This window comes from Mastomys coucha, unplaced genomic scaffold (assembly GCF_008632895.1).
Source record: "Mastomys coucha isolate ucsf_1 unplaced genomic scaffold, UCSF_Mcou_1 pScaffold22, whole genome shotgun sequence".
NCBI classification, from domain to species: Eukaryota; Metazoa; Chordata; class Mammalia; order Rodentia; family Muridae; genus Mastomys; species Mastomys coucha.
In genome coordinates, this window is record NW_022196905.1 from 182225 (window position 1) to 195211 (window position 12987).

The window sequence follows — 12987 nt, forward strand, 5'->3', positions numbered from 1 at the left end:
TTTTGAATGAGGAAAATATGGCTGTAAGTCTCTTTTCTTGATTTGTCTCTTGTTTATCATCATGTGATCTGTATCATCCTCACAACATTGTTTTCTCATGAATATTCAAGAGTTCTTCACAATGACTCAGAAACACTTTTTCCATATTTGAAGAACTGAGCAATAAGAAACAGTCCCATAAATACAAGTATGAAGAGATATAAAAATGAAATTTCAAAATTAAAACAGCATATAGAAGAAAAGAAAATTCCATAGCTAATACACACCATTCAGTTGTAAAAAGTGGTACATCTGAAGCAATTTTTGAGGGAAAATTGCCAATGGGAACTATATAAAACAATAGAGAGACCGGGGGCAATATTCAATGGGTGTGACATTGCCTCATTTACTTTTGATGCTAATATGACAGAAACAAATATTAATAAAATTACATTAATTAGGTAAGATAGTCCATAGATTTAGTAGCTTAATACTTTAAAACACAAACTGATTTTCAGTGTAACTACTTAGTCTTTAAATAGCTTTTCTTCTTCCTAGTCACTTGCTTACATTTGAAATTATAGTCTATCACTAACTATGCTTGCACAGTTTTATTTGACAGGCTAATGAGATATGCTCAGTGGTTAAGAGGACTTATTGCTCTTGCAGAAAACCCCAGTTCTGTATCTAGCACCCATGTCAGGGTTATAACTGCCTATAATTCTGGTTCCAGCCATTCTTATGGCTTCTAAAATAAAAATATTTAAAGTGATATTTACTGTTCCTATTACTTTTTCTCTTTGAGCTTAAAGCAGAGATACGAGAAAGTGTACTTACATTCTTTTTAAAGTGCGTGTTTAATGAGAGCCACTGCTGTAAGCACACCATGCCTAACCTGAGGTACACATCACCTCCAACAATACCTTCAGCAAACAGATCACTCCCCACCAGCAGTTCTCATTTGTGTCATAAATGATACAAAGTCACACCCACTGAATATTGACCCAGGTCACTCATTTAATTATTCTACTTATGGATAGTGCTTACTTGTGGTATTCAGCCTTTTTAAAAGTTAATGATTTAATGCCATCTTATAAAACAAGAGTTCCTTATTACAATCTACTGTGTCTTAAATGTATTCCAGTAAAACCACATTTGGAATTCTATTTGAATGCTATCATTAATAATATATTTTCTCTCCTTATTTTTTTCTGTTTTTTTTTTTTTCTAAATATTCCTCATAGGTACTAAGCACAAAACCATGCTAGAAGCCCGCAATGGAAGTGGAACTATCAAGGCCTTTCCTCGGGCAGGAATGAAGGGCAAAGGACCTGTTAATAAGGGAAACACAGGCCTCCAAAACAAAACATTTCACTGTGAAATATGTGATGTGCATGTCAACTCAGAAACACAACTCAAACAGGTACCATAAGAAAACCAGCAGGGACACCCTCTGAGTAGTCTATGTATGTTTCCATTCTTTATTTCCAACCTCTCCACCTACCCATACATCCATATACCTATCCATCCACTCACCTATCCATCATTTCACCCATCCACTTACCCAGAAAACCATCTGTATAACCACTCATCCATCATCGTCTAACTAAACACCTATAAACTTATCCACCAATCCATTCATCTACTTATCCTTCCACACATCCATTTACCAGACTACCTGCCTACATCATCATCATCCACCTATCAGTACATCTATCCACCTACTCACATCCTCATTTATCTTTTAACCACTGTCTTTATTTTAGCATTTGTTTATTTTAGTTGTTGAGGGAATACTAAGGAGCAGTGGCTAATAAGTAAAATATGCTGCAAATTGTTGGCAATGACTTTGTCTGTTTCTTGTGGGACCACTTTTGGAGCTGAAGGGCTATTAGAACTTTTCTCTACTGAGTTTTCCACTCAAAACAGTTAGTTTATTTTAAAAACCAATATAACATTCTGGTTTTGAATATTTAGATATTTTCATGCTACAACTAATTTTGTACCATGCTGTTACTCTATTATATGTTCTCTCATTGTCTGTATTTATTGTACTGAATCTCTAATCCTTCATCCACCTGCTAATGCAATGACTAACAATGGACAGTTATTTATGCTGCAAATAGCCCTCTAACGAAAGTAGTTTTATTTTTCCAGCTGAATGTTCATATTGTGCTATGTTTGTCTATGGGTGGTATTTTGCACCTTAGTTATTTATTTTTAGAATTTAAGGGATTGACATTTGGCTGCTCAAATATGAGGATAGTTATTGCTATGGAAATATATTCATGCCTGTCTGGGCATGTTTGTTTATTTGCACATAAAATTTCTTCAGACATCCTTTCATCTGTAAATACTTTTGTGGAGATATGTGGAGTGATAAGGCAAAGACAGTCGAGAAAAGAAAATTGTTCTATTTATTAAAAATGCATTAAAATGAATAGTGTGTAAGGCTTCAGGATCCAAACAAGAAGTGTGCACTGTTCTTTTCCTTTTGTCATTGTGAAGTTTGCGTAAAATCTGCTTTATCTTCTTCCAGGTTAAAACATATGTGTATTTGTGGAATGTGTTTGATGTAATGTTTTTAAAGCTGTCATTTTGTTTGCATTCAACAGCACATTAGCAGTAGAAGGCACAAAGACAGAGCCGCTGGAAAGCCCCCCAAACCTAAGTACAGCCCCTACAACAAACTGCAGAAGGCAGCACATCCACTGGGGGTGAGTGACACTGTTGCTTATTAAAAGAGAAGGTGATCTCTATGTCCCACAGTCTGTGTAAGAGGTACATGGCGGGGGGGAGGGCAGTTACTACGTGGAACAGGTGTAATAAACTGACGACAAAAAGAGTTGAGTTTTGGATCCAGCCTGATCTCCGCCAATGAGCTTTGGATCCAGCCTGCCCTCCGCCAATGAGCTTTGGATCCAGCCAGCCTGCCCTCCGCCAGTGGAATCCTTCCTTCCTTTGACTTGTTCCGGTGTTTATCACCTTTAACCTCAGCTCATCTCTTTAAGCTGAGATTTGTCCCTTAGTACATGAACTGGAAAAAAGTCAGGCTTTTGAGTCCAGTGAGCAATCATTTAGAATGTGGTCTTGATGTTAGGGAATACACTCAGAGAGGATGTCAGAGATAAGTCCTTGGATTGCTGAGTTAAAATGTTCAGGAGATAAAGCATGAAGTACAGACAACATTTATGCCCTTCTGAATTTGTCATTTTTTTTTTTTTTTGGAAAACAAATCATCTCAATGGTATGGTTTAAATTTTGTATGATGATGCATTGCAAGACATTAAGTGCAAGAATAAATAAGTCTTTGAAAATGTCCTTTTCACAGTATGTCAAATATGCTTCTAGAAAGGAAAGCATGGAGGTGTAACTAATGCCATCTTTAAAACAAATACTGGCTGCGTGACAGTTGCTGTATGTACAAAGTTTAGCACACAATCCTCTGCTCTTTTCCTCAAGGCAGGGACCTACTATGGAGGTATAAATTTCAACTAAAATGAAGAAAATTGTTTTCTTCATCTCTGGAAGATGCTTAAGCATGCTTGGTGGGCTATTGGGACACACATCTTTAATCCCAGCACTTGGGAGGCAGAGGCAGGCAGATTTCTGAGTTTGAGGCCAGCCTGGTCTACAGAGTGAGTTCCAGGATAGACAGGGCTACACAGAAATACCTTGTCTCAAAAAGAAAAAAAAAAACTTTCTCCCAAAAAGACAATTTAATACTTTTTTCCCTTTTTTTTTCTGGCCTCTAACTCAGAAATTTGCCTGTCTCTGCCTCCCAAGTGCTGGGGTTAAAGGTATGCACCACCACAGCCTGACTACACTTTCTATTTTAATTGCCAGCCCTTAGCTTTGTAGCTCCTCACTAATGTGGCCTACCCTTTTAGCTTCCAATTACAAACTCTAAAATGTTTGTTCTTGATTCTTTTTAAATTTCTTTTCTTTGCAGGTAAAATTGGTATTTTCTAAAGAACCTTCAAAGCCACTGGCTCCCAGAATTCTCCCAAACCCACTGGCAGCGGCAGCAGCCGCAGCTGCTGTGGCGGTGAATTCCCCCTTCAGTCTTCGAACTACTCCAGCAGCCACCCTCTTCCAGACTTCTGCACTTCCTCCAGCCCTTCTGAGGCCAGCTCCTGGACCCATTCGGACGACCCACACTCCTGTGCTCTTTGCTCCTTACTGAATTCTAAACAGGAGGTGTTGTACTGCAATAATTTTTAAAACAACAAAATGAAACTAAAATCAAACAAAAGAGAACTATGCAGCGTTTATTTATAGTTTAAAGTGTATCTGAAGAGCCAGGACTTTTGATAGTAAAATGAAAAGATTATTAAAAAAAAAAAAAAAGAAAAGAAAAAAGTGGGGGAGGGGATTGGGCTAGGGGGAGGGGAAGGGAGATGTGGCATTTTTTTTCCAAATTAAAGCATTCTTCTTCAACATTGAGTGTTTTAGAAGTTATCACCAATACTGCCTCTTAGTGGTATCTAGAGCTTCCAGAGTCTTTGTGACTGTGCTTTTTTGGGCACCTGTTTCCCCTGCATTGTCTTTTCTGCTTTCTGAAAAAATTATACATTGTTTAAGGGCATTAACTGGTTCTAATGTATATATAATATATATAATAATTTACTCTGTAGATTATAATGTATATATATATGTATGTGTACATATATATATATATTTAAAAAGCAACAAAAACAAAAGCAACACTGTGAATAGTAGTGCCCTTGCTGGTCTTCTGGCTATGACAGCAGTTACTGGATATGTATCCAAACAAAAGTAGATACAGTAGATGTCTTGTCAAACAATAGTGCTGTGTCTCAATCTATGCCATTAGTTTATAAAGAATTGCAAAAGGTAGAATGAGCTGCTATTTTATACTGAAAATCAGTAAAAAATAAACAAAACAAAAGAACAAAAACCCCAACAGATGGTACACTGGAATCCTCTATGGTCAGAGACCGCATTCTGTATGCTTAGAGGTGGGGCAAGACCAAGAAAGACACTTCATCATCAAGTATTAGATTGCCACTTGCAATAAGCATTGCAGGAGAAAGTGAAGTGTTCTCAATGTCAATGTCTCTGAAAAACCATGTGTTATGGGCAAGGAGTAAGAAATAAGTAGAACTGTTTTATTCTAAACATAAGGAGCCCTCAGAATCTCAGATAAGGGTGTAAAATGAACACAGATTGACAAAAGCTTGTCATCTGCCTGTAACCCTTTGTGTCATGCCAGTAGAACCATAGCAAAGTGTTTTTGCTTTAAGTATGAATGTATGAAGACAGACGTAAGCATGAGCTATGGCTGTGTTTATCCTTATTTTTTCCTTCTGACATGACATACTTGAGTTCATTACACACCAGTGATATGGCGTTAGCAAAGTGTATTAGCAAGGTCCCCTAGACCATCATTTCTCTAGTGGCATTGTGAAATAAGAACTGCCTTTGATATTTATCACAGAGCTGAAAGAAACAAATGTTTTATCTTTCAAAGAAATGTATCAGGGGAATATATATATATATATATATATATGATGTATGTTATATATATATATATGAATGTATGTATGTATATTGTATATATGTTAGAAAGATTAAGAAATTAAATTATAAAAAGAAAATCTATATGAGATGATTCTATAGCTACTCAGTGTTACATGTTATCATTAAATTGATAACAAATGGCATGAAATAGCTGTGCCTTTAATTTGTGATAAAGGCACTATGCTTTTTCCCATAGAAAGCTAGCTTGCCCCTTTGGATATTGTGGGGCTTGATGCACACAGGTTATTGCATCCAGGAATGATAACCTTCAACAAGAGAACAAGAAGAAAACATATACACATCAGCCTTCTGTGACTTAGGATTAAAAATAAAAATTATTTTTGAAAAGGTTTTATAAATACCGTTTAAAACTATAGGGAATGACTGAGTGTGGCCTTCCTGAAATTGCTTTTATTTCAATTGTAGGAATCCTTCAGAGAGGAATAAAGAATTAAGGAGTCCCTGGAGGGAAAGGTGTTTAGTACTTGTCATTTATATGTGAAGAATATGCATAGTGTGCTTGGTTCTGACTGTTAATTGTGGTCTTTAGAGGACTTTTCCAGTGTCTAGTTGTAGACTTTGTCATGTAAGTATATCTTTAAAGCTACAGGCTATACATATCTGTTACATAACAAATAACCAAAACAACATTTAAAAAAGGAAAGAAAAAGAAAGATTGTAAAGAAAATAATCAAAATTGAAAGGAAAGCGAAATAAGAAAATATAATCATTCATTTAGTCTTTTGGTACAAAGATCTTTTAGACATATTGCTATTGTACATGATGATTTCTCATTTACAATCTCTGCAAACACTGCCAATTGTTTTCAGCAAGTTTTTCACTTATTTATTTATTTATTTATTTATTTATTCATGTTTTGCCTATGAATGGGGCTAGTTCAGACTAGTGGTCTTAGTTATCCAGAGTTTGTTACCATGTGACCAGCAGCATCTACTTGTGTTGGATTTTAATTTTTTTATTTGATTGTTCACTGTATGTATTCTGCATCTCAGCCCTTACACCTGACAATGCTACCTGTGCTTTCTTCCACTGAAATCTCCTTATAACCTGCTTCTGTTTTCCCTCCCCATGCTAACAAAATAAAGGAAGCAGTTGGCGACAAGTCAGGGCCTGTGGGTCACATAAAGTCCTGGGTCACAAAGCGTTAATAACTTTAATGCTTTGCTGTGAACAAACAAATCAGCCATATTTTCTTCATCAGCCATATGAGAAGACTCAGAAATACCTGGACCCCGTCTGCCTCACTTCGCAACAGAAACACTTTTGTTTAAATGGTAGCTTAAATTGGAGTTTTAAGAGTCAGTTGTCTCTTATTCACTACCTAATAAAGGATGAAGCCTAACCATTGGACTTCAAGTGGTTTCTCTGTGAGTCTGTCCTTCTGCTCTGTTTATTTATCTTTACTCAGTCACATCTATTATGGTACTGTCTGTTACAAAACAATAGTGCTTTCCCTGGGAAACATTCTTTAGGAATAAAGAGTGACAGTTCAGATTCATCAGGAATAGTTCTATGAAAATCCCTAGGTGGTCTAACTTCAGAGTTATATGCTTCATCTGAAACAATATAAATACATTGCAAGACCAAAGACCCTGTAGAAAGCATTTGTACCACTCTTCGCAAGAATCTAGGCCAATGGAAGCAGATGTCAGGCCCTACTGTGTTTCTCCTTCCATAAAGACAGCAGATGAGAACTTCAAACAACAGTCGTTTATATTTCATAAGAAGATACAGTGGGTTTTGGCAAGTTCTCTAGTCATTACCTCATTGGAATGAACTGCTATCATTACGTGTTGCTATGTGACTGCAGACATAACTTGTTTAACAATAAAATAGCAAGTAAAGATAAAATAATATTTATTTAGAACTCAAGAAGATAAAAATAATAAAGATTCTAAAAAAATTAAGAAATACCATTTCAAGAAGAGGCAAAGAAGGGCAGGAGAGATAGCTCTGAGTTCATGTCCCAGCACCCACAGAGTGTGACTCACAAATAAATGCAGGTAAGTCCAGCTCCAGGAAATCTGATAACTTCTGGCTTCTAGGAGCACATGTATTCCTATGCCCCTCTATTCCCACACATACATATAATTTAAAATAATAGAAACAAACCTTTAAAAAGATAAGGTAGAAGTCACTGTGTCTATGTCTGTGTACTGTAAGTTACTGATCAAATGAGGCTCAGTAGCTTGGATATCTTTATGTCCCTCTTTTTGTTTCAACTTTTCTGAAGAAGCCAGATTATAAGAGCTTGGGGATACAGTGATAGATCAGTATAAAACATCCAGTATGTATGCATTTCTGAATTTGATGTCCAGTACTGTATGAAACTGGGTGGCACATGTTTATCAGGCCAGGATTTGGGAGGCGAGGCAAAGGGCCAGAAGTTTAAGGTGTAAATGAGTTAGAGGGGTTGCATGAGGAACTGTCTCCGAAGAAAGTCAGACAAACAGAAACCATACCAAGATCAGATCACAACTGGAAAGTGAAATTTAAAGGTCTCTCTTTATTGAGACACCAATGTATAGCTCTCTACCTTTCTGTATGGAAGCATGAGTGAGACTCTATTAATAAGTATTTTTATAAAAGGCATAAACATGACAAACTGAGCTTCCAGGGAGTTAGGGTCAGTTTAGCTGATGGTATAGGCCTGCAGTCTCTGCTACTCAAAAGATTAAAGAAAGAAAAGTGTAAGATTAAAGCCAGCCTTCCAACTTAGGTAGTATGCTAGAGTCCATGAAAGAATCCATAATATAGAGAATTACCTCAGGGTAGAATAGGAGGGCTTATCAACATTCACTTTTGAAAAGGACTAAGAAATGGCTTCAGTAAGGAGATAATCTTCCCCTTTATGTCTGATGTAAACTCATCCTTTCAAATAGTAGGAATGACTCCTTGAAATGCCAAATATATTTGAAATTTAATCTGATCAATGTCCATTAGATCAAATTGAGTCTTAATGATCTGTCATGTTACTAGCACCATATAGAACATTCCCTAACATTTAGGGAACGACATGCCATTCTTAAAGATAATTTTTCAAGAGTTAGACTGAAATAGTTGTGAGCAGAACCAAACCCATAGGAATATGGGTCTCAAACATGTAGGTCTCAAGTAGGGGGACAGGAAACAAGAAATAGAGAAGATGAGAAATGAAGACAAAAGCAATAGCTTAGATGAGGAAGTATTGCAGAAACTAATAACTTTTGCCAAGCAAGCTTATTAAGAAGTTCAGTATCATATATACTTTTATGTGGAAAATGACCATGATCAACAGATAGCTAAATAAGACAATGTTGGCAAAGAGGCCAAGATACCTCAAACACTGCTGCCTAAAGAATCATAACTTCAGCTTAGGGAAAGAGTTGGTTCTCCAGAAGCCAGAACCTTGACTCCTTCATCTTGCCCTACAACAATCTTACCAAGTCTGGTCCTGGACAAAACTATAGTACCCTCTGTCCTTTCATCGGGGTCTCTACATCTTGGGTTTGTCTAGCTCACCATAGTGAGCAAAGATCTATTTAAAAATAAATAACTGTTTACTGACCAGTTCTAACAGTACACATGTATGTACATGTATGTATAGAAATTTTTTTAAAATGGATCTTTCTATACTTTTATACCACTTTCATTTTTTATAGATATAGAAATCACTTTATTTTATTTTTAATGACTGGCTTTATATGTTAAAAATCTGGACTTGGAGAATGATTCTGCAGTTAAAGGCTCTTGCCATTCTTTCAAATCATTAGGATTTAATTCTTAGCACATACATGGTGGCTCATAAACAAACATAGCTACAGTTCTAAGGGACCCAATGACCTTGTCTGGTCTTTGTGAGCACTGGATGTATATGGTACACATACATAAATACTCATACACATAAAACTAAAATAAAGAGTGAGAATCATAATAGGTTTGAGGCACTTTAGGGATAAGAAGTATCTACAATGTGGGGGATCTGTGCTGTACTCCAAGATCACTGAGCTAACAATTGTAGTTGTGTACTTTGACTTCTTTACTAGAAACTGGATTTTGGACTAAGAAGTTGAGGCCCAATCTAATCTCAATAACAAACAGTGCACAGAACACAGAAAAGGAAAGTTCTCTAAAAGCAAATATTTGGTAAGGGCTAAGATAATATTAATGTCAATCTAGTCTTTACATTTTTGAATTGTGAAATACAAGTCCATTCAGAAATATTTTACCTTTGCTTGAGGTTCTGCCTATGCAGCCTGAGTGACCCAATACTTACAGTATTGTCCAGGCTGGCCTTGAACTTGCCTCAACCCTCCCATCTCTGCCTCCTAAGTACTGTGATTATAGGCATGAACCACCACCATACTTGACTGAAAAACACTAAGCGTTTTGAAGCTATTATGAGTATTTTTGGAATTACATTAACTAAGTGCTGTGGGCTCTGTTGCACCTTGTTAACCCAACTGAAAATCTATCTCTGTATAATTATATTACCAGGTAATAAGAGTAGGAAAAGCATCCGCTGCATAAAAGTCTTTCAGGAATTGATATTAGTCTATCCTGACTTTGAGTTCAGATTACCAGAAATGAGAAAAATCAAAGTTATTGAGATTACTAAAGTTTTAATTTTATCAATAGTTAAAGTGTCATTTAATGACATCTGACTTAAAAATAAAATATTATAGAAAATGTGTGAGTATATTGTGTAGTGAGGGGACCCTGGTGGCAAAAGATTTGTTACCAGTTTAGAATATCAGAGAACAGTGGCCGGAATGCCCTAGGATAACCAACTTCACAATATGACAATTCAATTTTGACAAAATTTGAATAATGATGAGTATTTGCCACTAGGATAGGTTTCTGCCCCATCTTTGTCCTTACATTTCTTTTACACAGGACAAATTTTGAGATGAAAATTTTGTGGATTAGTTGAAATCTTTATCCCTCCACTGGGGGTCCTCCCTGGCTATAGAAGATGGCCTCTTCAGGTTCCATGTCCCCCTAATTACATTACTGGCTAAGAAGAAGGTGAACTTAGTGGAAGTCCTTGGACACTCAAAACAGTTTGAAAATAAAAACTTAGTTTTATAAATTTGAGTAAAATTGTTTCAAAATGCAATTTGACAATGGTCAAATTCTTACGTATTTGAAAGGAATCCCACCTCAGGGCAGAACTACATTGATGTAGTGGTAGGGAATACTTGGTTTTGTTCTGAAGAATTGCTGCCATGTTTTAAAGATATTTCTTTCTGAGTCTATGAATCTTTTTGCTTCAAATACTGGTTTTTGTTTATGTTCCTAACAGCAAAACATCTATTTTCTTCTATGTGGCATTTCTCTTGCAACATACACGTAATAGAAGTTAATTTTAAACTAACTCCTTAGAGATCCTAGGGGAAACATTTGTGATAGGCTTATTGTATAACCTAGACTGCCTTTAAACTTATGAATTTCTTGTCTGAGATTCCCAGGTGAGTCCTGGGATTATAGACATGGGTCATTATGACCAATTTAGAGGAAATTTATTGCCCAGTATATTACAAAAATATTCAGATCTCACTAAAATACATGCTTGGCTATTTTTGTTTAAAATTTCAAGATTTATTCATTTTATTTTATACATGTGTTTTGCCTGTGTGTATATATGCATACCATGTATGTGTGTATGGTGCACTCAGATGTCAGAAGAAGTTGCTGAATTCCCTGGAACTAGAAATATGGATAAATGTGAGCTATAGTGTAGGTGTTAGGAACCAAACCCAGGTCCTCTGCAAGAACAACCTTGCTCTCAACTATTGTGTCAGCTCTCCAGCAACTAAAATGTTTTATTTATTTATTTATTTATTTATTTATTTACAACCAAATTCTGCCCCTTCCTAAATTCCCTGCCCTCACATTACCCCTCCTACTGTGTATCACTCAACCCTGGCACATCAAGGCTCTGCCAGATAGACACATCCTCTCCTACTGAGGTCAGACAAGGCACCCCTGTTGGGGAATGGATACACAGTCAGGCCATAGTTTTAAGGAGAACCTCTGCTCCACTTGTTGGGGAACCCACATAGCAACTGAACTGCACATCCGCTACAACTGTGCCAGGGCATCATTCCATTTGATTGGTATCTCAGACTCTGAGAGCTCCCAGGAGTCCACATTAGTTGCCTCAGTTGGTCTTCCTGTGGGGTACCCATTCCTTTTAGGGCCTTCAATCTTTGCCTCAGTTCTTCCATTAAGAGTCAATGACCTTTGTCCAATGTTTGGCTGTGGGTATCTGCATCAGTTTCAGTCAGCTGCTGGGTAGAGCCTCTCAGAGGACAGTTGTGCTAGCCTCCTATCTACAAGCATATCAGAGTATCATTTATAATGTCAGGGACTGGATTTCAAATTGAGCCAGTTATTAGTTGGTCTTTCCTTCAAACTCTGCTCCATCTTTGTCCCTTCACTTCTTTTAGACAGGACAAACTTTGGGTTGAAAGTTTTGTGAGTGGGTTGGTATCCTTTTCCCTCCACTGGCAGTCCTGCCTGGCTACAGGTGATAACTTCTTCAAGTTCCATATAACCACTGTTAGGCATCTTGGCTATGGTCATCCTAGGTATCTTGGCTAAGATCACTCAGTAAAATGCTTATTCTTAACAAAAAGATTGCAGAGAGCATATGAAAACTGATGAAATGTCAAGTATATCTATTCATTTACAAGTCTTGGACTTTGGTTAGCATATCTAAACGTAGCTTAATATGTATGCATTTAATGAGAACAAATTGGAGACAATATTCTTTTCTCTAATAATTAAACTGTTTCTCTTATTGTTGACATTAACTGCCATTCTAAAACTCAAGCAATACTTTTGAAGTGAAAAAAGAGGGGTTTCCCTGTTTGCAATTCTGAAAAAAAATGATGGGGTAAATACTCAAGTGATTTTTTTCTCCTTTATGTTCTTATGAGTTAGATAAATATACTCAGAGGCATGTGAGCTAGTTTAGTAGATAAATCAGATGATGTGCTTGCAAGTCTGAAAACCTGAGTTTAATCTCCAGAACACACACAAAGTTTGAAAGAGATAATCCAGTTGTCAAACTTGTCTTCTGGCCTCACATGTACATTCACAAGCTTACGATACACAAGTAAATGTGTAAGCAATAAATAAGTGAGTAAATAATGTGAAAAATTCAAAGTCAGTATAATCAGAGATCTGTCCTTTATTAATCCCTTGAAAAGGTTTTATAGGATTTCGCCTGATTTAAATTAATAATAATACTGCAGATTCACAAAGGCATTGTTGATTGAAGAAGTAGCTCAATAGTAGGGTGTTTATCTAGTACACTCAAAGTCCTGCTTGTAAGCTCTAGTACCACAAGGAGATGCAAAGTCACAGATATTGGAAGGTGTGCAATAGTTTTGGTTATTTTGAGTTTACAAAAACAAGTGTTCAAATAAACAAAATTGAGGAACAAAGACATTGTCT

At 36.5% G+C, this 12987-nt stretch overlaps 1 protein-coding gene across 1 annotated transcript in view; it reads left to right on the forward strand.

Annotated features, from left to right (window-relative positions):
- Positions 1-6894, forward strand: part of LOC116068889 (zinc finger protein 385D) — a 170048-nt gene extending 163154 nt beyond the window's left edge. Inside the window, exons 5-7 of the mRNA XM_031338993.1 lie at positions 1224-1402; positions 2595-2696; positions 3932-6894. Of these exons, the coding sequence (XP_031194853.1) occupies positions 1224-1402; positions 2595-2696; positions 3932-4165 (515 nt within the window). The 3' untranslated portion in view covers positions 4166-6894. The remainder of the gene's footprint in view (positions 1-1223; positions 1403-2594; positions 2697-3931) is intronic.
- Positions 6895-12987: the final 6093 nt, after the last annotated feature.